This window comes from Rhamphochromis sp. 'chilingali' (assembly GCF_963969265.1).
Source record: "Rhamphochromis sp. 'chilingali' genome assembly, chromosome: 2".
NCBI lineage: Eukaryota > Metazoa > Chordata > Actinopteri > Cichliformes > Cichlidae > Rhamphochromis > Rhamphochromis sp. 'chilingali'.
The window spans coordinates 23,674,827-23,700,539 of record NC_137930.1 but is presented as its reverse complement, the minus strand read 5'-3'; the positions used below and the strand labels follow the sequence as shown (position 1 = coordinate 23,700,539).

Here is a 25,713-nt window from a genome sequence, read left to right as displayed (position 1 = left end):
TGTTGGTGGTATAAAAAGGGAAATTCGCCCCCTGGTGGTCACATTTATTTATGGGGTTGTGTTTTAGTACAGTGAAGTGGTGACCCAGATACCATTTCATATAAAAAGTGTGCTTAATAACCCCACTTAATAACCTAGGATTTAGGTTTCTGTGGGTTTTTTTTACATCAGCAGTTAAAGCAAGACCTGCAAACCACAGGACAAACTGTAAACCAATGCCATCACAATGTTATTACGTGGATATTGTGGCCAAAGTGCACGCAGTTCCTATTAGCAATAATTTGGTGCGTTTATTGTGAAATTATGTAAAACAAACAACCATAATGTAAGGATGGGAGTGTTTGTAACCACCACTGTACGAAAACATACAAGAGAATGCACTTAATCACAAATACAAAAGTGCAGTTTCAAAGCAAATGTAAAGATTTTAGTGTAAAATGATACATTTAAATATTGCAGGTTTGTGGTTGTACAATGCTTCTTTGGAAACAGAAAACACAGATTGATTGTAATTGCAGATAATTTTAGTTTGTAGGCAACAAAAAGCGACCATTGCTAACCTGCGGTCATCAGCCATGTGAGGTGGGTTGCAGAAAACCTCTTGCATGTAGATACTTGCTTGGATATTTGTCAGCATGAGCACAACAGGACTTTTCTTCACCCTGCACTTTTTCATTATTTGATGCCCTGAAGAAAGCCTGGCAGGGCTTGAAAGTATGTTCAGGGCACAGAGAGGGAGATGATTCCTGTTTCTATTTGCTAATTTCTATTTTGGGTTTTTGGATATTAGAGCAACACAATATTCTGGTTAACATAGAAAAGTTGTCACGTATATCAGTGGTTAAATTAATAAGCCAACTGACTTGCATGTTTATGAGGGACTGGTAAATCTTGATGGTGGGAATCACCGGAGACCCCGTGATATAATTGTTATCATGATACTTAAATCCCACTATGATATCTTTGCGTTTTTAAACATTCTGTAAAATGCTTGGTAGTGCAGTAAGGTATATCATGATATATTACAATTTATGACCTTTAAACTTTAAATTCTAATCTGTCTATATTGCCCTATGTTCCCCTCATTTCAGTCATTTTGATTGCTGGAAAATGGCTCAACACTGTCATAAATGCTACATGCACCTGACAAACTGAACTGTTTGTATTACAGTCCAACTTAACTGAATGCAAACATGTGGGCTGCTGTGCTTTTACAGGTATTTTGAATGTGAGCCAGCAGCTGCCAGTCCTCAGTGAGATAGTCAGCTGTTACAGACACAGGAATATGCAGGCCGTGACGATCACGCGTCGCAAGTTAATGCAACCCTTTCTGCTGTAGCCTACCTTTCGTCAACTTCACGCTTCGCTTCTGTCTCGGTGCAGCTGCGTCTGTTGAAGCTGCATGTGGGAATATCTGGCTGTTTTGAGCATGTAAACAAAAGCTGTCGTTTTCCACAATGTTGCATGGACACGGGTCTTTGCACTTAAAGTAGGTGATTGATTGATTTTTGTCCTTTTGGCTTTGTCAACTTAAGAGTGAGCTGATGTAAGGTTAGCTTTGTAGTCCTTGGATAATGTTATGTGAGGATGGTGGCGTGTTAGATGAGCCCTCATGTCGTAGTATTCCTGGAGTGTTTTACTTTCGTGTGACACTCTTGCATATCCCAGCAGCAAACAGTGTTCTCTTTATTTATTTTTTTCTCTGATGCCACTCTCTTTCTTCCTGCACGCTGACCATCACCTCTTTGACCCCTTAAAAAATAAAAATAAAAAACCCCTCAACAACACTACCCGATGGACTGAAAAGCAATTGATTTTTACTATTAGAGCTCTAAAAAGTTCAATTAGTATTTATAGTTCATGTAACAAGATAAACTTTTGTCCCTTGCAAAATGTTATGCTATAGAGAGCCTAAAGTTGTAGCGCTAAATGAAGCAGCAGTAAAACTGGTCACGTGCAGGAAGTATACCTGATTTCGAAAATATGGTCATTTATAGTGGTGATAGATGGTCATAACTACTGGAGATGCCATGCTCCAGATGGCAAACTTGGGTATTTGTAAAACATTTAGTTTTTGCTGGATCTACTTCAGATTTTATTAATTAGAGAAAAAAATCGTAACTGTGCAAATGAGGATTCTTTGAGCTTTGGAGTGATTTAAGCAAGTTAACATTGCCTTTATAAAGTTGTCCTAGAGAGCAGACAGTGACATCATTTGATATCTGTGTATTTTCCTGCAGCAGCTGCATTTAGCATGTATCCAGTGAGGGAATCCGTTTCTCTTGTAGTCAGTAACTGACTCTTTTTTGGCTGGAACTTGAGGAATCTATACAGTCTAGACACCAAATCTCCTCCCATGATCCCCGTGGGTCCTGAAGATGGAAGGAGGGGGGTCTGTGTGTGTCCGTGTGTACGTCTGTGTGTACATACGCACCCACATACATACCCACAGAGCAGGCGCCTCATAGTAATACTCATTCAGGCCAGCTGTTAGGCCACTGGTGGCTTTTCCCTTACTGTGGCAGACCCTGTCTCTACACTAATGGACACAAAGGTCTTCTGCAACTCCCAACCAAGGGGACTTTTCTTTTATCTAATGTTTAGTTCCTAATCTCGACAGTGGTTGGTTAGTCTTTGGTGATGCTGTCATGTTGTCATACTGTGTTGGGAAATGTGAGTAAAATAAATTTGCCCCTGTCTGGATGACACATTGCTGATTAGTAAGCATTTCCTCTCTCATTAGGTCTTGACCACCTGGAAAAGAGTCTGCTTGCAGCCACAGTAGCCAAAACGGCTGTCTGTATAAATCAAGGTAGTCTATGCCTTACTAGTTTTTGTCTGTTGCACTGAAGAGACACTATTTTGGTTTTAAACCTTCTTTAATGAGCAGGCTTACATTGTCGAGGGATTTAGACAGTAGACAGTATTGAGCAGTTATTAAAACCTGCTGTAAATGGGCTTTTCCCCATTTTAGCATGCCTGTAGAAAAGAGCACAGATTCAACTCTTAATGATATTGTCACGCTAAGCTGCGATTAATCAGTATGCACAACAGCGGAACAAAGCACCTAAATAAATAATTCAGCTGTCATTAATGCTGTTGTTTTTACCCGTAGTCTTTCTTTACCGTGACATGTCCAAATGTTTTCCTTCAGAAAGGCCTATTGTGTAACTGTTATCTGACCAGTATGATGATATCGTCAATGGGTTCCGGCCAAGGCCTCTTCATCCTCCACTCTGTTTCCTGGGGAATAACATATGTTTATATGTGATCTGTTGCTCCAGGCTCTGTTGAGTGATATTGTCTATTATTCACAGTTAAAAAAACAAAACAAACAAACAAAATAGAAAAAAACAAAAGAGAGAGAAAGAGAGAGAGAGATGCACACACACACCACTACAGCAGTGGAGAGAAGAATGCAACCTCTTATGCATTCCTCTCTCAAATAACTGGTGCAATCCCCCTTTCTGTTTTGCAAGTTGTTTTCCATTCAGATCATGCCGTATATCACATTCTTAAAGGAGACATATTATTATGTTCTTTTCTGACTTCATTATTTTATTGTTGGACACTACTTGAGTAACTTTGCATGAATTGGGACTTAGTTCAGCTGCTCTTTGAACGAATCTGTTTTTAGCTCTATCACTTTGTCTTTTAACCCACTTTCCTTCTACCTGGCTTTCCTGAGATGATTATATTATGGATATTTGCTCTGTTTGACATCACGCATAGCCGACAGTAAGAAAAAAAACAACAACTCTCAAATGGAGTGTGCAGAGCAGTCCAAAGCCCAAATTTTTGGCTCACAGGTATTTTTTGCAGACATTATTTTAAACAATGGCCATGTTTCATATGAGCCGATTAAACAGTGCAGCAGTACGTACATGAAAGAAAGTAATAGGTTCCCTTTTAAAGAGCTGTAAATTGAGCTGCACGCATGCCTACATGTAATTACGTTAACCTGAAGTAAAGAGATCCCAAATGGCAGCAAAGAAAGGAAAAAAGTGACACTAGGGCTAAACCAAAGCGTAAACCAAAGCCTTTTCGATATACGTAGGGCACACAATGTTTTAAACAAAACAATTGAAAGTGTATGCATGTGGATTTAGGACAAACAGTCCTGTTGAGTCACTGACTCTCACCCTGGTTTTTGTTATTTGAAATCACTTCAGCATCAGAAACACTGTGTTATGAAATCTCAGCTTGTGATTGCGCCGTTTCTGACTAGAAAATAAGTATTTACTGAACCATCTGTGTTTGTTTAAAGCTTTTGTAGCCAAGTTAGACTGTCTTTGTTGATAGATTGCTCAAACTTGAATCGGCTTCTTTTATGTTGGCATCACTACAGTTTTCGTTGTCTCAGTGCAACATGTGGGATCTTCCAACTTATCTCCCCATCGCACATACAGACTTGTGTGCTTACAGAGAACTTCCAAGTTGAGTTAGGAATGCAGCATGGGAGCTTGTCACCACCTGGTTCCATAACACAAGCCCACACTCTGTCACACGCTCACCCTGTTCTCCACTCCGTACCCAAGCAGGCAGTCCCAGCTGTTGTTTTCTTTGCAGACAACCTGCTACCTAGCGTGCCAGCTCTTTCTTTTGGTAAACAGTTCAGCTTTACAGTTCAGAAATTCCCCCTCTTACAGATGATATGATCAAAGGCAGACATGAGGGCAGCACAAGCTGACGTTAGGGCATTTATATGTGGTCGGTGCGCCTCTGTTTGTCTTCAAAAAGTTCCAGTGTCATTTCAGTTAAGCGGGAATAAGCAACCATTCTTTGATTTGTTTTCTTTTTCCCCTTCCTGTCCAGTTTATTATGAAGTACTGTCATGCCGTCCTGTCCCTTAATGCTGTAGTAAGCTCCTCTTCATAGAGCTTTAAGAGGGGGCCTGCAATGCTCGCTCCATCTGGATCCACTTAGACTCTAAGAAGAGCATAAGCACTTCCACTGCTGCAGCCTGAGAGTCTCATAGCCTGAGTGGCTTGCTTGTGTATCTGTTGCTGTTTTTACTCCAGTGGGCATTCAGACAAATGGGTCTTTCCCCAGGCATTTAGATGTCTCTAAGACATGTAATGTTGATAGCAGGAAAACTGTGCACAAAGACTGTTTCTTTCTTTACTTTTATTTTGTTTGTCTGTGCTGTCTTGTCACTGTGTGGTCATTGTGTTACCCACTGATTTACATCCAAAAGTAGTAATAGAAGTTTTTGTGCTAACACTCTTTTCTTAATTTCTGTAGCACTGCAATCCATCTACTCACATGCAACCTTTTCTGTGCAGCTTTCTTTTTCCCTCCCGAAAGTTTGCCTTTCCTATTCTGAATCTGCATACTCATAAAATAATGTGATATATGTTTGAAATAAGCTGTTTAATGCCAGCACTCTGGGTAAACTTTCAGAGTTTTGTTAAAATCTGAAACAATACTGGATTAGCACCTATTTCTGAGCCCATTTGCTTGGCCTTTCTTCTATCCTGCTAACTTTCAGGCGTTCGCAACACAGATGATTATGTTGTCATTTTAAACATGACAAGTGACGGATTGTTGTGTATATTCGACACCGTCTGTCTTGTTTGCTCGGTATATGAAATTTTAACCCTAGGCTATCACCCATATGTTCCAGTACTCTGCAGGTTTGCATAATTATGACTTTTATGCAAGGTTTGCATCTTTCTGGCACATGCTGGACAGGCCACAACACTCCATCATGTGGAAAAATTATGTTGTGCTTAGTCACTTGATACGAGTTGCCCTATTTTTCATCTGTCATCATGATAAAATGGTTCCCTCATTCCTTTTCCAATAGGTCGGCGGGGTTTTGCTGCCAGACCGTCTGTACTAAAGATTGCTGCAAAGCTGAGCTGTTAGTATACTCTTGTCCAATCACATGGCGAGGATTAAACTATACACATGAATGTACTTGTATGGTTAGCTTCCCTTCCATCAACATTAGTAACTTATTACCACCTGCAGCTACACTTCTACAACATTAACCTTGAACTAGACCAGCAACTGTTTTCTTCTTAAGTGTCTCCCTGTGGAGAATTACGTGGAAATCTAAACCCCCTAACCTCAAGTGCAGGTCTGCATGCCTCCGACACTCTGGCTGCATTCTCTAGAGGGTCCTGGATAAACAGCCATATGTGTACCCACATGTATACATGAAACCTGATTCTTGAGTGTCTGTTCAATCAACAGATTAAGGACAACTGACAGATGCGGATTACCTTTGGTGCTAAATTGTGTACAATAAAAATTAATGTGAAATTGCTAAGCAGAGCCCACATAGCTTTGTGCCAATCGCTACACCCCATCTTGTTGTACTCTGAAAGTTTATTCAGTTTAAATGTATATTCATTATTTTTCCATAATGTAGATCTATGGAATTTATAGCATTTTTATGCACTGTGGATATGCTGGACTCTGTGCTCTTTTATGTGCGGGACAGAAATCAGGCTGATGACAACTGTAGTTTTTCATCAACTTCTAATTTTCTTCTTTGTTCCTGTTTTGATTTATCATGCAAGTCAATTGTATACCTCTGCCTTCGTTGCCTTAACACGTCATCATATGAATATGTTCCTAGCGGGTCTTTTTAATTTTGTTCGTGTTTTGGGAAGAGAAATCTGAGTCTGGGTCATGTCAGTGTTACCTGAACATCTTTGCACAAATAGTTTGAGTCTTATTATGAGCGCTCATCCCATACTTCAAGTTTTGGACAAAGAAATCAGGAAGGCAAGAGGGGGGGGGGGGGCATAGGAAATGGAGAGAGAGAGAGGGAGAGAGAGGGCTAAAAGCCACCTCGTGGGTGGATGTATGTCAGCTAACTGTTAACACACTAGGTTCAGATTATAAAACGCGAGCGAATGATTCTCCTATGATCTCACTTCCAAACAATGTGCTTCATGTTTCTCCATCTGCAACCTTTTTTCCTTTTTCCTCCATTTTTATAGCCCCTCTCCTCTTCCCCTCATCCTCATCTCCCCAACACTTTGTGACTGCGGTAAGTTAATGGGCCCTTCTCGGAGTCGGAGGGAGCCTGCATTTCTTCTTAATTGGTGTTTGGGGTGGTGCATGAGAGGAACACAAATGTTTGCCATACCAGCACTGAAGCAGTGATGTAGGGCCTAGTGGCATGTGACTGAATGTTCAGGGTATTGAGTTTGTTGCTCAAAGCCAGTGAGACTTTGCCATATTGAACAATTCCCATAATTACTAATGAGACTAACAGACAAGCATACAATAGTGTGCTAAAGTACTGAGAGTATCATGGATATGTTGTTTTAGGCCCACCCATGCCAGTGCTGTTATTTGTATAGAGTCACCTCATCCTCTTGGCGGGATTCCTCTTAGTTTGAGATTTTAAAAAGCCAATCTGAGTTTGGCCGACACTTGCAGCCTCCAGAATACCCGTCAAATAAAAAAATAAAGGAAGAAAAACCCCATCACTACAGTTTAAGCTGCATCGTTCTATGTATTCATTTTCACCCTTTCCCCAGCATTGAATAAAACTTTTCCCTTAAGCTTCATCTCGTAGACAAAATAAAACAGACATACCCAATGTGACATCACTCGTCGGATTTGGAATCCATATTTTTTTATTTTTCTTAAGCAGGAGGAAAATCCCGTTTTTAATTTGTAAATCTGGAGGTGAGTTGGAACAAAGAAAGGGTGCTTTTCTGCCTGGGCAAGGAAGAGAAAAAGTTATGAAACACATCAAACAAATCTGCAATGCCTGGAGCAAAATGTACAGCGGCCAGGTACTAACTGGTAAAACTAAATAACACTAATCAAAACTGTCAAGACAAAGAATTTGGGGTATTTTTACTCTTACAGTTAATTTTCTCTGGTCAGAATCAGTTGATGAATTGAACTTGTACCTTTTCCCCATTGTTTGATTTGTCTCACACAAAGAAAATTCCAAGCAAACCACAGTGCGTCCCTTTTGGACTAGTGGATAACATGGAGAATTTCTCTAATTATCACTTCACTTTACGACTAGTTGGTGCAGTTTGTATATTCAGGATGTCTGCGTTAGTCTGCCACATCCCTGAAATCAAAATATACCTGGCTACAGGAAGGTGTTCAGCTCAAACTTGGAGCGTAGACATGGAAGTTGGGTTGGATCAAGGTTAAATTTAGATCATTTGGAACTGTAGCGAGACCACCTACTTCAAAGGGTCTCTTTGTAGCTGATTTGGTTTTTACTCTGTTCACATCTGCACAAGCAAACTGCACCAAAGGGAAAAAAACACCAACCAGAGTTTTATTTAAGCAGACTAAACAGCGCAGGGGTGAAAGCACCCTTAGACTATAGAGTACCAAAAGTGGATACCAACACCGAAATACCTTAAGCTACACTTATAAAAAAAAAAAAAAAAGAGAGACCAAAAATAGAAACGAGGTCATAGAGGTCTATGGGAAAATGGCCCTTTCTCTGTTACCTAAGTAAACACTTTCCCCACTGATTGTACAGGCTTAGTGGTTAGTTTAATCTCAAGTTGAATAAAACATGGGGCTCATTTTGTAAATTATCACAAGTGAGCAGATTGATTAGTCATTGGCCATTAAGTTTGTGGACCCTCTGATTTGGAAAGTGGAAACGTTCACCTCGAGCCTTTGTAACGGGGCTTCAGTGATGTATAGGTGAATTCACAGTGGCTATGTCCAACTGTTATACTGCCTATGATTTAAACAGAGTAATATTTTATGGACAACCTTTATTGCACACATAGGAACATAAGTTGTCATCAACCTGAGCAATGTTATTCTTACTTCCTCTGCTCTTTGCAATGTAGACTCACACTGAGCTAAAACAACACAAATGGAGGTACATGACAGAGCCTGCTACTCGACTGTGATATGAAAGAGCTAATAGTAATGAACTAGGTGCAGTGTAGACTCACATGCATTGGAAAGGGCTTTGGAGATGTTAACAAGAACTTGATTTTTAAAAAAAAATATAAATCTGAGTGAGTTTTTTTTAAATAACCTTCATGCTTTCTCCTCTCTTTGTCCTTGACTGCATCAATCTACACATTAAATGAGCCACACACGAAGCCAATTATAGGTTGGACAATCATTCTAATGCTCAGTAATCAGTAATCTTTTACTAAGATGTATATACAGTCATGCGAAGAAGAATGTTTTCACAGGACTCAATGTATTTTGTTAAAAACTAAGTACACCCTTACTGGCATCCATAGGAATTAAGAGGGTAAGTAGCAGCCAGGTGCTGCTAGTCCACTTGATTAACATTCACACGTTTGCCACAGTCTTCTCAGGAATCCCTGCAAGTTCACCCCAAGGGCAGACCATGCAATGCTCAGAGAAACTGCAAAACATCTCAGACTATACAAGCCTGAGGTATCATGTTAAATTTAAATGACATCTCAATTAGATAAAAATGGAACAAGTATGGCTTGTTTGGAAGTGTTGCCAGGAGAAAGCCTCTTCTCTCTAAAACAGTGGTTTAGGTTGGTAGAATTGCATCTGAACAAAAGATTTCTGGAATAATGTCCTTTGGACCATGTACCACAGTACCATGTTTGGTGAAAGCCAAACACACACTCACCACAAACATGCTATCACTCTATAAACCAAAGAATTCTAGAGTCAGATGTGAGGCCATTTGAGGCCATTCGTCCAACAGCTTGGCTGAAATTGGGTCATGAAACAGGAGGTGTTACCTAGTCAAAGTCCAGACCTCAATCTGATTGAAATGCTCTGATGGTATCTTAAGAGAGCTTTGCATGAGAAATTGCCTGTAAACCTCAGTGAACTGAAGCAACCTAAAGAAGAGTGGGCCAAAATTCCTCCATTCCTCCAAAAATGTGCAAGAGTCATACAAAAAATGATTTCATGTTATTGCTGTTGAAGCAGTTTCTACAGTTTCTACATGAGTCTGTAGAATCCCATGTGAAAATATTATTTTAACCAGTAGTTGATAAAGTTTACATCAGTCAACAATGTCACTGCATTCCCATTGTGTTTCAAAGATAAGTCACTGTCATCAGTATGCTTTCCTGTGTAGGGTGTATGTTTAGTCCTTGCTTTTGAAATGAAATTCCAATGAAAAGGTCAACCAGCAAACTAGCCTGACACTCCTTCTATGCATTATGGTGTCCACCCAGTCAGCTTCCCAACAACACCTACATGACTGGACTTCTGATCTCTGTATTCAACCGCATACACACAGTGAAATGTAAGTCATTTATGTGGAAAATATTTGCCAGGGGTAGTCAGAAGCATGTTAAATGCTGTGGTTTTCAAAGCAGTTTCAGGATTCAGTGTATTGATGACCAAAGGTCTTTCATATAGCATGGTGGGACAAAATAAGATGATTGAAGACTCCGTACTTTCTCACTTGTGTATTCCTGTTATGATGAATGGGGAGAACTTCTTCTTTTCTTTTCTTTTCCTTTCTTTTCTTTTTTTCCTCTCTGTCTTCTAGAATATATGGTAATTTGCTTTGATGTAGGTTTTTGTAGCTATGCAGGTTGTGTAGTAATTGTTTTTCTTTGTCCTGTTGGACTACTTGATAAGTCAAGCACTGTATGTATGAAAAGATAGGCTGGTTGAAGTCTGGTCTCATCTTCCAGTTATTTTGCATTATACCTTTGTGTCTTAATATTTGTGTCTTTAAATAAAACACACACACACTCACACATATAATATAATGGTCAGTTGGGGCACAGGAGGGTGCATCTTGCATATGTTTTTAGGAATGGATTTTTAAATTTTGCTAAGAAGCTTTCGTCAAATAGTTTAGAGTTTTTGAAGTTTTTTGACAAATGCCATTGGCAGCTTTAGTAACATTCCAGACTTTGTTGCTTTTAATAATAATTTTGACTTTTTTCATGGGATTTAATTCAGTAGATTTAGTACGCTAGTGTGTTGCAACCGCCGCTTTAGTGATTAATACAGAGATAGCTGGGGGAAAGAGAGAGTTGTGAAGTTGTCCAGCAACTTCTGCCAAGGGTTATTTCTTTTTCTAGTTATGGTCAAGGCAGAGACCCTGCCTCAAAACCACAGAGCCACGTATGTTTCTTGTAAAGTAAAACAAATACAAGAGACGGTGACAGGCCCTCATTTTGATTAATTTCAATATGTTGCTCACTTAATTCCCATTTCAAATGACCTGTGGTAAATGAGTGTGAAGTCCAGAGCACACACTGGCAGAAGTTATACTTTTCCCCTGTTGATTGAGCACTTTAGCTATGCCTCTAACAACCTGTTTCCAGAACAGATTCCTCAACCTGTAAACATTTCAGACGGCAGGGAGAGAGAGGAAAAACCGAGAGAGAGGGTATAGTGGCAGAAAGATGAAGGGGGGAGGGGATTTAAGCATTTTAGGAGGAGGAGTGTCTTGTAATTATCCTATGACTTCAGCAGAAAGAAAGGAGGAATTTTTTAGAAGTATACACCATCTGAGCTCTTTTCATAGTTTGAAATTAGAGCGTTTGACTCACATGTTGGCATGGGTTTTGGGATACTGGTGGGGTGTTGTTTGTATTCTTCTCGGAGAGTGTGTGTGGTAGTGGTCTCTCCCTCCTACTTTTGAGGTGGGAGGGCTGAGCTGATGTCATTGAGTGCAGCAAACTGAGCCTGAAAGAGGCTCTTTGTTGGCAGCTGCAGCACGAGTAGTCCCTGTGCCTCGGATACTCACTCACACAGGGGGACGGAGAGAGGAATGGCACCGCACAGACGGCCCTAGTGTGTACTCAACTGATAAATCTACAAGGCGATAAACGTTTGGACAAAATCTGCGCTATTTTGTTGGGGTTTTTTTGGTGATTGTTTAACTGTGGAGGCAACCTAAAGCCAAAGAGGGGGGAAAAAAACATGGAGACGCTCATAAGGAAAAGTTGGTAGACTTTGCCGGACAGCGGACTCTTTCTGTTTCGGAAAGGAGTGAGAACAATAATAAAAGGATACATTTCAGTTGGAAGGACTCCAGGAAAAACAAACCAATATCTATTTCTTCTTTACTTGGTGTTCTTTCCACTTTTGTCAGCTTCTTTTGGATTTTTTTATTATTCTTTTGTTGGACACATGTAGACGAGAAACGTTCAAGGGACATCTGGTTTGAACAAGCAACAATATTTTCAGCGTGAAGGGAAAGAAAGCAAATGAAAATGTTGGAGATATGCCTAAAATTGGTGGGGTGTAAATCTAAGAAAGGCCTCACGTCGTCCTCCAGCTGTTATTTGCCAGGTAAAGAAATCTAGTTTTCTGTTTCTTTTGATTTTTACAGTTTGCCATAAGAGGAACAGTCACAGGAGAGATGTGAGAAATGGAGAAAAAGTAAAGGCTTATGAGCACAGAGGAAAGAAAGAAAAGGTTGAAGTATCCACCGTGTAAAATCTCAACAATCATTTCTGGGTTCTGGAAAGTGAAGAATGGGGAGGGGAAAGCGGAGATCAAGCTCAGGGGAGGGTTGGGGAGCCCAGACACACTGGCTAGCTGGAGAGGAAAAAAGTGGAAAATGAGACGGAGAAGAGAATACAAGGAAATCTGACTCCTGCCCATGTCCCACTTAACTCTTGTTTATGTGGAGAGGGGATCTAATCTCAGTCTGCGCTCCCTTTTTCTTCTCTGCTGTATTACACTACTTCAATCTTGTTTAGTGCTCCCATAATGAAGTTAGTAGATAATGAAAGAGGGAGAGGGGGTTGTGAACTTTTTTCCTAGCGTCACGCACAGTTGATTTCCGGATTATCTATGCAACACAAGGGGAATTCAACGAAGTCCAGGACATATTGGGTCTGTACATAGTAAAAGATTAGTACTGGGAGACTGAGTGAAGTCTTGTGTGTTCTGTAGATTGCACAACCAAATGATTTAATAGAGTTAATAGTACTTGTACGGCCCCATTGAAGTAAGTGACAGTGATAAAGAGCCTCTAACTCTTAGATCTTATTGTAGAAGGCACAACAAATCTCCTGATTATGCCTCAGGGAGGCTGTGTTTGTCTTTGATCCATGAACAAAGCAAGCTTTTTGACATTGTTGGAATAATTATATTCCATGGGCATAATAGCAGGAAGATTGTGGATATTTTCAGAGAGCTTGGGGTTTAAATGGTGTTTCTTTCATGCATAGTTGCCTACTTTTTCACCTGGTTCCTTGCTATCTCCCACGAACATCTTGCAAACATATCTACAGTCAGTAGAAGTACATCACCACTTCCTACTTCAGTCATAGCATCTTAAGCAAAAGGAATATATTAGGGTAGAAGTTTTCCCCTTTTCATTACTCATAAATATGTAATTTTGTACTAAGTGTGTTCCATCTGCAATAAATCAGCCTTTTTTTCTCTTTACCAGTTGATGGGAACTAATTGATGGGAACTAACAGCTGTACCAGCTGGTTAGTTGCATTTGTAAACTGGTTCATTAGAGATAAGTAGAATCACCAGGATGACACAGCTCCTAGTCTTTTGCAGAAATTTTCTTTCTTGCATCAGTGTTTGACTTCCAGTGCATTCCTAATGCTGATAGAAGTGCAGTCATGGCTGTAAATTCTTTAGGAGTTCCTCACATATTTAATCATTTTGACTGTCATCTCACTAATGCAGCCAGGACATGCTGTAATTTCTCCCACTCCATGACTGGGGAGAGCTGCGGTCTGATACGAGGGCTGCTCCCATTCTTTGCTTCTTTCTTTCATTTACCTCCTTTTTTCTGTTTTCATATGACTTTTCATTTCCCCCCTCTTTCTCTCTCTCTGTTGACACATGTGTCAGCATGCTGTCATCATCTCACAAATAGCTGCAGTATTTCTGGCCTGTTAAGTGGGCATGTGTGGCACGGGCTGTTAAAATCGCTGCCCACACACTGTATGACCAGCCCAAACTGTATGCAGCCCCCCGCCCCATTTGAGCCGGTTTCCTATCTTGCTCGATCTCTGGTCTTATCTGTTTGAATTTGGGTTGTTTTTGTTGCTAAAATTAAGCTTGGTACTTATGAATGAATGGCTGGCTGTGCTTTTGAAGGTTTACACCTTGGACAAAAGGACAGGAGAAATATAGAAATGTAGGTATGAGCCAGATCTATCCTGTGTGTCATCAGCAGCTCAGCCATCAGGTCCTTTAGCTACAAAAAAAAAAAAAAGCAGCACATTTAGTTATGATAGTCTCACTGTGAGTAGGCTGGTGAGCCTAGCTTGCCAGAAGAGTTGGTGTGAAAGGATTTCATTAGCCTCCAAATACATTGATGCCTGGAACTTGTCAACAATGTCATGTGACAAGTTGTGGGCCTGTTTACTTTGTATAGGGTTATATTAGTTTACTGCTGTATGTTAAATCTTTGAAATACTTTAGGTTGTGAGGAATTTGGAAGTCATATCATCTCCCACTGTGACTAGAAAGTCCATTACACAATGGCCCTTTAAGCTCATGTTGAAATGAACCCATTTGTTGCTGCTGTTATTGAATAACAGCCACTGCTTTTTCCACAAACTGTTATCTTTGCAATATGGTTATTCACCCATCCAAGTATTAATGCATTAAATCAAATTGTGTTATCAATCTTCAAAACGTTGGCGTGAGTTGCCAGTTTTGGAGATATCCACTTTAAAAATGTATTCAGTATAGGGAAACTAGGGTAATATCTTTTTATACTCATCACGAGGCAGTTACAAAAAATGGAGTAGAAACTGTTTTCTTTGTACAAAACAAGCAAAAACCTGTGATTGGAGGTTTGTACTAGTGACAGCGTGACTGGACGAACCATTAATGGCACACCCCTTGGGGTACATGCTTGTTTTGGTTGGTGAATTTAGAGTGGATAAGAACATGCTCTTCTTTAATTGCAAATAGGCATTGTAATGATAAATGCATATGCAAATGAATAATTAGCTATATTTTATTGACTTTTGCCTTTAGGTTACATTATTGGCTTGAGGTAGAGCTATCTTGTTCTATGAACGAGCCCAACTTCCTCCTCTGAAGCTGTAAGTTGTCCTTAGTCCATTGTTAGTCTTGGAATAGGTTATTTATTTCTGTTACAGGATTTTCATAGATGCACTAATGGAAAATTGTCTAGTTTCTTTTTCATTGGGTCAATTAATCACATGTGTTTAGCTGAGTCTTGATTTGTCTGTAGTTTTTCAGTTGGGTCAGAGGCACAACTGTTGAGCATAATTGCTAAATTACTAAATAAACACAGTTACAAGTCAGAATATTTTATCTGCTGTTACCAAATCAGATGTTTTCTTAATCATTCACCCTTTCAGTCAAACCATTTGGCTTTGTTTCTGAGAACGACTAGAACACACAAATGCTGCAGTTGCACAGCAACTAAGATATGTGTGGTGGTATGTGTTGTAATCCATGCAAGACTTTTACATAAAACAAAAGGAGCAGTGAGCACTAAGAGCACAGCAAGGAATGTGGTGATAACCAAAGGAAAGTGATGCAAGATGAATGTCAGCTGTTGTAAGGGAGAGAGAAAAGTGAGCACATGGGTAAGTTTTATAGCCTGTGATGCCCAGGTGACCCAGATCAGCTGACAGCGTTCCTGAGTCAAGAAGTTTCCTGCTGAGCTCGCAGATAAAATGGATGTAAAATGGCCTAAAGCCGTTAAATGATAAAATCTGCACTGCTGTGCTTTGCCGGTAAAACTTAATTTGTCACATGCTAGTAGCTAGCCATTTGTTTTTTGGGAATGCTTGGAAGAATGAAATGCAAGATGGGTCCAAAACATGTGTGACAACAGCTGAGAAAACCGCACAGTCGAGCTCATTTTATAGGCCAAACTGCGTTTAAATAGTTTCTCCTCTTTTTTTTTTCTTGCTCTTCACTGTAAACAAAATCCTTCTTTTTTTTTCTGTGTATTATTTTATTTTGTCACATTTTGAATGTTATCAATCAGGTTTACTTCTTATGCTTTGTTATAATTTAAGACATATATAACAAAATTTAAAATTAAACTACTTTGAACTTATCTATTTTATATTTACAGACAAGATCAGTGGTGAAACATATTCTCATGGCCTAACTTGGGGGGAGGGTGATTGTCTAGGTATTTAGGAAAATTAAATCTAAACAGGGATAATCCAGGAAATGAAAAGTTGTAGAAGCTTGAGGTACAATTTAGATCACATGATTGGCCTCTTTACTCTTGATTTCATGGTGGGATCACAACTGCTGAAGCAAAACATGGGCTGAAAGTGATATAAAAAAGTATAAAATGACAGATGGAGAGGTTAGTGTTCTGAATCATCCAACTTGTGTGTGAAAATGCTTCACAGGGTCAGTGTTGTGGTGTCTCTTCCGGACTTCATAATTAATATTTTTGCTCATATTGAAGTTTCATACTTGTATTCTGACAGGCTTGTTGTTGTTGTTCTTCCAGAAGCTCTCCAGAAGCCAGAAATTGAGGGTCAGGGTCTGACAGAAGCAGCCCGCTGGAACTCCAAAGAGAACCTTTTGGCTGGACCCAGTGAGAATGACCCCAACCTGTTTGTTGCCCTCTATGATTTTGTGGCCAGTGGTGACAACACTTTAAGCATTACTAAAGGTAAGAGGGTGGGGGCAATAAATGAAGGATTTATAAAAATATTTATATATGTTTTTTTGTTTGTTTTTTGTTTTGTTTTGTTTTTTTTTGGGGGGGGGGGGTTCCATTTAGCAAATAGTAATAATTACAAAGCAGTATTTGTGAAGGTAGAAAGAAAAGGATTTCATACAAAAGTATGCTAGTGGAAATGAACCAGGCAAGCTAAGCACCTTATTAAACTCCAGGTCACAAGGGCACTACAAGGAAGGAAATAATCCTGACCATTACCCAATTTTTGTAAGAGTAACTCTAGTTTAGAATGAGTCAGATCAGTTTCTGAAAAAGGCTTGGTTGAGTTTGTAATCTAAACCAACACACATCTATTAAATTTGAGTGGGATGTAACTTACAAAATGATCTCTACTGGAGATTGCTGAAGTCTTTATACGATTCTTACCATTGCTGGGAATCCACTTATTAGTGTCCCGTCTCCTTCCCGTTCTGCCTTCGCTCCCATCTGACTCTCACTTCCTGACAATGGCCTCACACGTGGGTCGTTTTCCACTGAAGCGATTGTAAAACAATGCTGCAGACACAGACAAACAGAGGAAGGAAGAATGGATCTTAAGCACAGGAATAAACAAGAAAATGTCCTCTACAGTGCTGCCTTCCAGCTTGTTATAATGGTGCAAAGATTAGGTCTGTTTACTTTGGCTGTTTATTGCCAAATAACAAAGATTACACAATTATTTAATTTAAAAGCAAAAATAGGCCACCATCATTATTTAATTGTGTATGTTTTTTTTATGTCTTTTATGTTGTGTATATGAATAGTTTATTCTCAAAATGTTTTCATATTATGGTGTCTTCAGGATAAGTTGCATTTTATTTGGATAGCACCTTTCAAGATAAACATCACAAAGTGCTTCACAACTAAATGCCAGGTCATGAGAACAAAAGTTAACCAAACCCAAGTCTTAAAAGATGAGTTTTTAGCTGGTTTTTGAATGAGATTAGCAAATCCACAGATCTCAGGGTCGCAGGGAGAGTCTGGGTGGCCACTTTTGCAAAAGCTCTGTCTATGAATGTAAAAGTCAAATAAAGCTCTAAAAGTCAAAATCAGAATCTTAAAATGGACTCTGAGGTTAATAGAGAGTCAGTGTGAGTGAATTGGCAACAGTGTGATCGGAGTACTTAGAAGACTCAACCAGAAGTCTTGTAGGGGTGTTCCAAACAACTTTGAGACATTCCGAGGAGTTTTTGCAACTACTGAATAATTAATTACAATATTCCAGACATGATATAATAATGTTGACTTTCTATGTTGACTAGGGGAGAAGCTGCGTGTGCTGGGTTACAATCATAACGGCGAGTGGTGTGAAGCACAGACCAAGAATGGCCAAGGTTGGGTGCCGTCCAACTACATCACCCCAGTCAACAGCCTGGAGAAGCACAGCTGGTACCATGGACCCGTGTCACGGAACGCGGCAGAGTATCTGCTCAGCTCGGGCATCAACGGGAGCTTTCTGGTCCGTGAAAGCGAAAGCAGCCCCGGTCAGAGGTCCATTTCTCTGCGGTATGAGGGGAGAGTGTACCATTACAGGATTAACACTGCGTCTGATGGCAAGGTGGGTATCAGCGGTGAGAAAGAGTCACACGATAAGAAAGTATTTATGTTTTTGTCTTTTTTTGTTTTTTTTAAATGGGTTCTTTACAAGCACTTTTCCAACTTACTCCACGTCTCTAAGTGGTTGTTTTCTCACATGCTTTCACAATAGTTGGTACTTGGATGGTTCATCTGTATCTGACTGGCCAGCACGTCTTGGTAATCAGGTAGTGCTAACAGTGTGTTCATGATAGTTTTTAAATGTGTGTTCTTGCAACACATTCAAAACTCTAGCTCAGTGTTTTTAAGTAATTTAATTAATTAACGACACACACACACACACCAGCAAGCCACAATAGGCCAAGTGTATTTTTATAGTGTGCTGCGTTCTTGCCAAAAATATCTATAGGAAGTAATCGTTTAACTTACTTGCACATATTGTTCATATTGTTGTCTCCTTGAGTATCACAGCATTACCAACTCACATACACTCACTCTAATACGCACTAAATGCTGCCTTCCTGTCTTGCCTTACGGGCACTGTACAAGTCAAATTAAATCAAATATTTTTAATGGCATATTTAAAACCACACAAAATACAATTGTATAATTTAATACCATTTCCACCGTCATTCCGGCCGAAGAATGATGGAAAACCAGTGGGGACAAGAAGGCCTATTATTTATATTGGCTAGCAGTGGCAACAGTGCTGCAGGTATAATTGCACCAGCACAAAGAAAGGATTAAACAACCTCCTGCTTGCACAATCCACTGTCACACTAGTCTTACTCTTAAGTTTTAAATGTGGAGTGTCTCTAGAGGGGAAAAAAAGATGAAAGAGATTTGTTTTAATTCGTGCTTGATTTAATTTTATTCAAGACTAAAGACCTACAAGTTTTACATGTTTCTGTACTTCTAATTGTAACATTTTGCTTAAATCCTTTGGAGTTGAGGCTGGCCAACAACTTAAAAGAGGTTTATTTTAAGAACTTTAAAAATGCAGACTACCAGTATTTAATGTTCATGGCAGATCCACGTAGGTGGCTGAATTTCTTGAGTGGGATTCCCCCCTCCTCCCCTTTGAGGCTATATCGGTCGAGAAGCCACTTTTGGCCGTGTCACCCTGCTGTTTGTGATGGAGCGAGGTGAACTAGGTTTAGGAACGCCAGCTATGAGAAGAATGCCTCTAACTGCCACTGTGCTTCTCATAATGACCAGCAGACGCAAGGCCTGGCCAGACACTGACGCCCATGCAAAGACATGCATTAGCACAGATGCAGCCAAGTATGCACACACATACAAAGAAGCGAATGGACAAACACAGACGCTCTCTCTCACACACACACACACACACATACACTTGGTTCCCCATCGCATATTGTTTTCCATCCTCCCACTGAGCTACAAGTCAAGCGTCTGGTATGATAGAGTTCGCCAATAATTTGAAATTACCTCAGCACTCCCTGGAGCTGCAGGTTTTGTTGCACATTGGCTCTGTTATTAACACTGCTCTGAATAGAGAAAAAAAAAGAAAAAAGATTTTCATGTTGGTAAGCTCTTTTTTTTCTTCCCCCTCCTAGATTTAGTAAATGGTCATGGTTTAAACCATTAAATCGTCTTGAGGTTTCTGCGGACTCTTCACCGCAGTCAAGGTTGTTCTCTTTCTTTCCTTTTTTCCTCCCTCCACAGGCCTTAGGCAAAGAGCGTATTCACAAGAATAAAAGAAGGCAGAAGTCACATTCTGGAACAAAAATCAGTTTTTGTTCCGAAAAGGCTAGAAAATCTGTCCACTTTGTTCTGTCCAGTATCCTTCCACCTGCCAAATACTGTACGAGCCTCTGATAGGCTAAGAAAATCTGATCTCTAATCTCTTGCATCCACTCAAATATAGAATCTCCCCCCCCCCCCCTCTCTACAGCTTTACGTCTCATCTGACAGCCGTTTCAACACACTGGCCGAGCTGGTGCACCACCATTCCACCGTGGCCGACGGCCTCATCACGACACTGCACTACCCAGCGCCGAAGCGTAACAAGCCCACCATCTATGGAGTTTCTCCCAACTACGATAAGTGGGAGATGGAGCGCACTGACATTACCATGAAGCACAAACTAGGAGGGGGCCAGTATGGGGAAGTGTACGAAGGCGTTTGGAAGAAGTACAACCTCACCGTGGCAGTCAAGACGTTAAAGGTACGGAGACAGAGAAGATTAGCATCGACCTACTCATGTGGAAACATTTTGACAACTACTGGTGTTACATATTAACATTCCAAGCTATGGTTTTAATTTGGCTGAATAATGCTACCATCTGGTGTAGCACAGATGCAACTGCACCCAGCCATCCTTTGCTGTCCTCACTTTCTTTTTTCTTTCTTTCCATAAACTGTGTAGGAGGATACGATGGAGGTGGAGGAGTTTCTGAAGGAGGCTGCGGTTATGAAAGAGATCAAACACCCTAACCTGGTGCAGCTGTTAGGTATGTGACTAAAAACAACAATCATTGCTTTAATGTGGGGGTTTTACATAAACACTGTTTAAATGTAACACATGTACGCAAAATCTTCTGCTAGAAATGATGTATTTTGTTTTTAGTGGCTCCATAGTGTAGATGTGTACACGTGTTTGCCTAACAAGCCAGGAGGAGAAATGGTTCACTTTGGGGTTGCATCTGGAATAAAAACTGCACCCAAGAAAAGCTGTGAGATGATGATTTGTGTTGCGGGACTCGTGTTTTTGGCAGGCGTGTGCACACGGGAGCCCCCGTTCTACATCATCACAGAGTTCATGACCCACGGTAACCTGCTGGACTACCTGAGGGAGTGCAACAGAGAGGAGGTCAATGCTGTGGTGCTGCTACACATGGCCACACAGATCTCCTCTGCCATGGAATACCTGGAGAAAAAAAACTTTATACACAGGTGGGTTTGAAGGCCTAAAAAGCAAACTTGCTAACCTGTCCTGGGTTTATAAGACAGATGTTTTTTTATTGGTTTTTTTTTACCCATCTTCAGTTTTAAGCTGGAAGGGACAAAAAACACCTTTGACCTCATATCTCATTTTCTCTTATTTTTCTTTTTTTTCCTCCCCTCTCCTTCCTGAGCAGTGCTCCTCTCACACTCTCATTGTATCACAGACAAGTCGATCTTGTAGCAAAGCTTGTTTGTTCTGGCACGTCCAGCCGTATCTTTTGGAAGCGATTATATGACTTATGACTTACATATTTGTGAAACTGGATTTTAATTTTTAAGCCTGACACGACTCAGCTTGCAATTGTAAATTTATTCTTTTTTTTTTCTTTTTTTTTTTACCCCACAACTCATCTGTAGAAATATGGCACCTGAGAGGATTCTGTAACAAAACACACCGCTGTTCTGTTGTTTCTTTTCTTTTGGGTTCATATCAGCTTAATAAATTCTCATTTCTCATTTTCAAAGTCAGCATTTCTATACAGCTTCCCATTCATCACTTCCTCTCATAACTGCTTTTTCTTCTGTAGGGACTTGGCAGCCCGTAACTGTCTCGTTGGGGAGAACCACCTGGTGAAGGTTGCAGATTTTGGCCTGAGCAGGCTGATGATTGGCGATACCTACACGGCTCATGCCGGGGCCAAGTTCCCGATCAAGTGGACAGCTCCAGAGAGTCTGGCTTACAACAAGTTCTCGATTAAGTCTGATGTCTGGGGTGAGCTCCTGTCTTTTACTCTGCTGTTAAACAATGTGAAACAAATTTAATTTCCCTCATTCTAATTTGCACATATTCCTCACATGATCTCAATTCGTAGTCTTTGACTTTGTTCTTTTTTGATTTATTGTCTTGTTCAACTTGTTCCTGCAGCATTTGGTGTGCTGCTGTGGGAGATTGCCACATATGGCATGTCTCCTTACCCTGGCATCGACCTGTCCCAGGTCTATGAACTGTTAGAAAAAGACTATCGTATGGATCGACCAGAGGGCTGCCCCGAGAAGGTCTATGAGCTCATGATGGCCTGTGAGTACCACAACCCATCTTGTAAAAACATGATTAAAGGCACGCTTCTGTTTTGGAATAACTTTTTGTTTTCCTTTTCTTTTTGTCAGGTTGGAAGTGGAACCCTTCAGAACGTCCAACTTTTGCTGAAACCCACCAAGCCTTTGAGACCATGTTCCAGGAATCCAGCATCTCTGATGGTCAGTGTCCATTTCTTTTCTGTCTAAAACCTCTTCAGTTTGGGGCAAACTGTTCTGATACTCCTCAGGCTTGAGTGTGTTACATAGATATCCTGATGTAAACACACTCAAGCCTGTTGTTTGTTGCTAATATGTCCAAACCTTCTTGTATTTGTGATTTTAGAGGTGGAAAAGGAGTTGGGAAAGAAAGGAAAGAAGACATTAGGCTCCATCCAGCAGGCTCCGGAGCTGCCCACCAAGACCAGACCTCGCAAGAGCAACATAGACAGCCGAGATACAGAGAGCCCAGGTGACATGAACTTAAAGAGTATGCCTGGTGCCTTTATTGCTAGTTGTTAAATATACCTTCACACTTTATTTACATTACCCTGAAATAAGTAGTGCAGTATTTGATGCTCACATTCATAATCTTAATAATCGGTAAGAATTAAAGACCACAAAACGTTCTGTGGGTAAAATGAAACAATGTCTCACCACCAATTTCCCTTTGAAGTAAAGACGGTCTGAGCTTTTGACAACCTGCAAGATCAAGTTCTTACTGAATTGTTTGGCTGTAACCACATAATAAGGATTGTTCCCACCAAAGCATTTTTTCTCCAGCTGTGAGGACTTAATTATACATGATCTGCTGTCCTGCCCTTCTCTTTGCCCTGACATTGCTCTAAATATGTTTGGCAGACACACTGGTGGAGCTTGCTTTTACGCTTTCTTGAAAAAAATTTTTTTTAGAAAAAAATACAAATAAAAATCTATAGTTGTTTGATTGCCTTTGCTGATAGTCCCCTGGTTCTTTTATGCTCTTCCACAGATCTGTTGGAAACGGAGGGGGCTGTGTCGTCACCCATGCTCCCCAGGAAAGAGCGCCCCCCCCTGGACAGCAACCTGAATGAGGACGATCGCTTGCTGCCCAAGGACAAGGACAAGACGCGTGGCTTTCTCAGCCTCATCAAGAAAAAGAAAAAGAGTGCGCCAACTCCTCCCACACGCAGCTCCTCTTTTAAAGGAGACTGCCTCTCTGACAGGAGGTGCGTTACTCAAGATCCTCGAGACAGTGACATCTTTAACAACGGGGCATCATTGGGCATTAATGACGCCATACATGGCCTCCACAGTACGAATAATAATGGAGCAGCAGGTATAACTAATGGGGCTCCTACCTACCCAGTACCTTCTTGCCCTAGAAAGAAGTTACCTCTTGTAGTGACTAGCCCAGGTGGAAAGGGAGCAACAACTCCACCTAGTGAGGAGGAACCCTTTTCTAACTCTAGGTTTTTCTGGTCCATGCCCACTGGCTCAGATGGCACAGAATGTAAGTCTGTCACACTGCCGCGAGATCTGAGCCATCGCCGCTTCGACACAGGCACCGTCGGGGGCAAGCCAGCTCTGCCACGAAAGCAGCAGAAAGGAGAGAATGCGCCACGGATGGGCACCCTGACTCCCCCACCACGCCTGAATACATCTCCAGATATTTCATCCACCTTCTTAGGCAGAGATAATGATCTCAGTCCTGGTTCCAGTCCCAAGGCTTTGACACCTAAGGTGGTGAAGAGACCCAGTGTGTCAGGGCCAGAAAGCTCCAAGACCAGCGCTCTGCATGCCGAGCTTCTGAAGCCCAATGTGTTCCCTCCTATGGGAGCAGCTGGAGAAGAATGCAGGGCTCGCAGAAACAAGCACACGGAGTTCTCCTCCAGCAGGGATCGAGTAAAAATACAGAAACCCAAGCCAGCCCCACCTCCACCACCCACTAATGCAAAAACGGGAAAGGTCTCCCGCAGCCCCACTCAAGAGCTCCCCTCCCCGACTGCTTCAGAAATCAAAGCTAAGTGCCTCCCTTCCATCTCAGATCCCCACCACACAGCCACTCCCAGTGACCAAGCCCGCTTACCCCTGAGTGAGGCCTCCAAGAAGCTGCCCTTGGGCTCCACCTCTAAACCTCAACCGTTAAAGACCTCCGCCTCTTCCACTTCAGTAACCAGCTCCCCCTCCAGCCAGAGCCTTGGAGGTTTGTCTTCTCCCCTCACCTCCCCCAACGATCCAAATTCACCTACTGCATTCACCCCTCTAGCGAAAACCCGATCCTCCCTCCGCAAGACTGCACCCCGCCAGGCCTCCGAGCGCACTCCAAACTCAGCCGTGACACGCGAAATGGTGCTGGAGGGCACCGAGCTGCTCCGCGCCGCCATTTCCCGCAACTCCGAGCAAACGGGTAGCCACAGCGCCGTGCTGGAGGCCGGCAAGAACCTGTCAAAGTACTGCGTGAGCTATGTTGACTCCATTCAGCAGATGAGGAACAAGTTTGCCTTTCGCGAGGCCATCAACAAGCTTGAGAGCAGCTTGCGAGAGCTTCAGATCTGCCCCAATGCCACGGGGGGCTCGAGTGCACAGCAGGACTTCAGCAAGCTGCTGTCCTCCGTCAAAGAGATCAGTGACATTGTTCAGAGGTAGCGCCTAGAATATGACACTATCAGACATAAAAATGATAACATTTTATGTTACACTACCCTTCCCCCCCCCCCTCTCCATGCATGTGGGCCAACTGTTACCCAGGCCCAGCTCATGCTGGAGAGCAGCAGAGGTGGAGGTTCACACATACTCTAGTATGTTCTGAAACACTTAAGCATGTGGTTACTCCGGACTGAATCAAAGAAAGCTTTATGTAGATGCCATCAGACAGTCTGTAACATTGAAAAGCCTTAACTATGAATAAACACTGTCATTTGGCCTTCACATGAGGCGAGGGGCCAAATCTTTCATCAACGTAACCTTTCATGGTTGATTTTTCTTTTTGAAATGATCATGTCTTATGTTTTTGGTTTCTTCCCTTTATCACTGACTCGAGTATTAAAAGAAAAGACCTGTGATAATTGTTTCCATCACTGTTAGTGTTTCATTTTTTTAAATCATTAATGCTGACAACAGTGAACAAAAACAAAAATGCTTAACCTCATCTTGTAGTTTGCCTTTGTAACACAAATGCCATTTTTAAATGTAAGCGTTAAGGAACTTTTCTCACAGTGTTTGTAAGACTCTGTGTTTTGTCCCACATGCCCCTACATTTTCTTGTTTTTTTTAATGCCATCAATGTCTGGTTGTGTGCTGAGTGATGGAATTGTGTCAGTGTTTTTGTATGAATGCTCTTCTGCAGTATTTGCAACCACGTGCCATAATGTTATAATGGGAGCGAGCAAATGAGGCAGGATGAGCCTCTAGCCTTCACAGTTCTGCTTTTCTGCACACTTGGGTAACAATTAGTGCCTTAAACACTTACCGGCAGAGCTGTTCTTACTCTTGACACTTTACAAGTGCAGAAACATGCTTTTATCAAGTGGTTGAGAATGGCTGTTTTTAGGCGTGTTTCTTGGATTTCCATGTCTGCCATACCAAAAAAAAAAAACAACCTTTGTTTCCAGTCTATACTGGGAGAGGGACCAGGGTTC

General features: G+C 41.2%; 1 protein-coding gene across 3 annotated transcripts in view; it reads left to right on the top strand.

Moving 5' to 3' along the window:
• The window catches only part of abl1 (c-abl oncogene 1, non-receptor tyrosine kinase), a 32,112-nt gene extending 7,320 nt beyond the window's left edge, over positions 1 to 24,792 (top strand). For 2 of the 3 annotated variants that reach the window (XM_080865848.1, XM_080865847.1), the window contains exons 3-12: positions 16,361 to 16,525; positions 17,836 to 18,131; positions 20,028 to 20,300; positions 20,502 to 20,586; positions 20,851 to 21,028; positions 21,607 to 21,791; positions 21,945 to 22,097; positions 22,187 to 22,276; positions 22,440 to 22,565; positions 23,085 to 24,792. In XM_080865848.1, the coding sequence (XP_080721974.1) occupies positions 16,361 to 16,525; positions 17,836 to 18,131; positions 20,028 to 20,300; positions 20,502 to 20,586; positions 20,851 to 21,028; positions 21,607 to 21,791; positions 21,945 to 22,097; positions 22,187 to 22,276; positions 22,440 to 22,565; positions 23,085 to 24,721 (3,188 nt within the window). In that variant the 3' untranslated portion in view covers positions 24,722 to 24,792. Of the gene's footprint in view, positions 1 to 11,579; positions 12,220 to 16,360; positions 16,526 to 17,835; positions 18,132 to 20,027; positions 20,301 to 20,501; positions 20,587 to 20,850; positions 21,029 to 21,606; positions 21,792 to 21,944; positions 22,098 to 22,186; positions 22,277 to 22,439; positions 22,566 to 23,084 lie in introns of those variants that run through there. The other variant, XM_080865849.1, reaches the window with a different exon arrangement.
• The last annotated feature ends 921 nt before the right edge of the window (positions 24,793 to 25,713 follow it).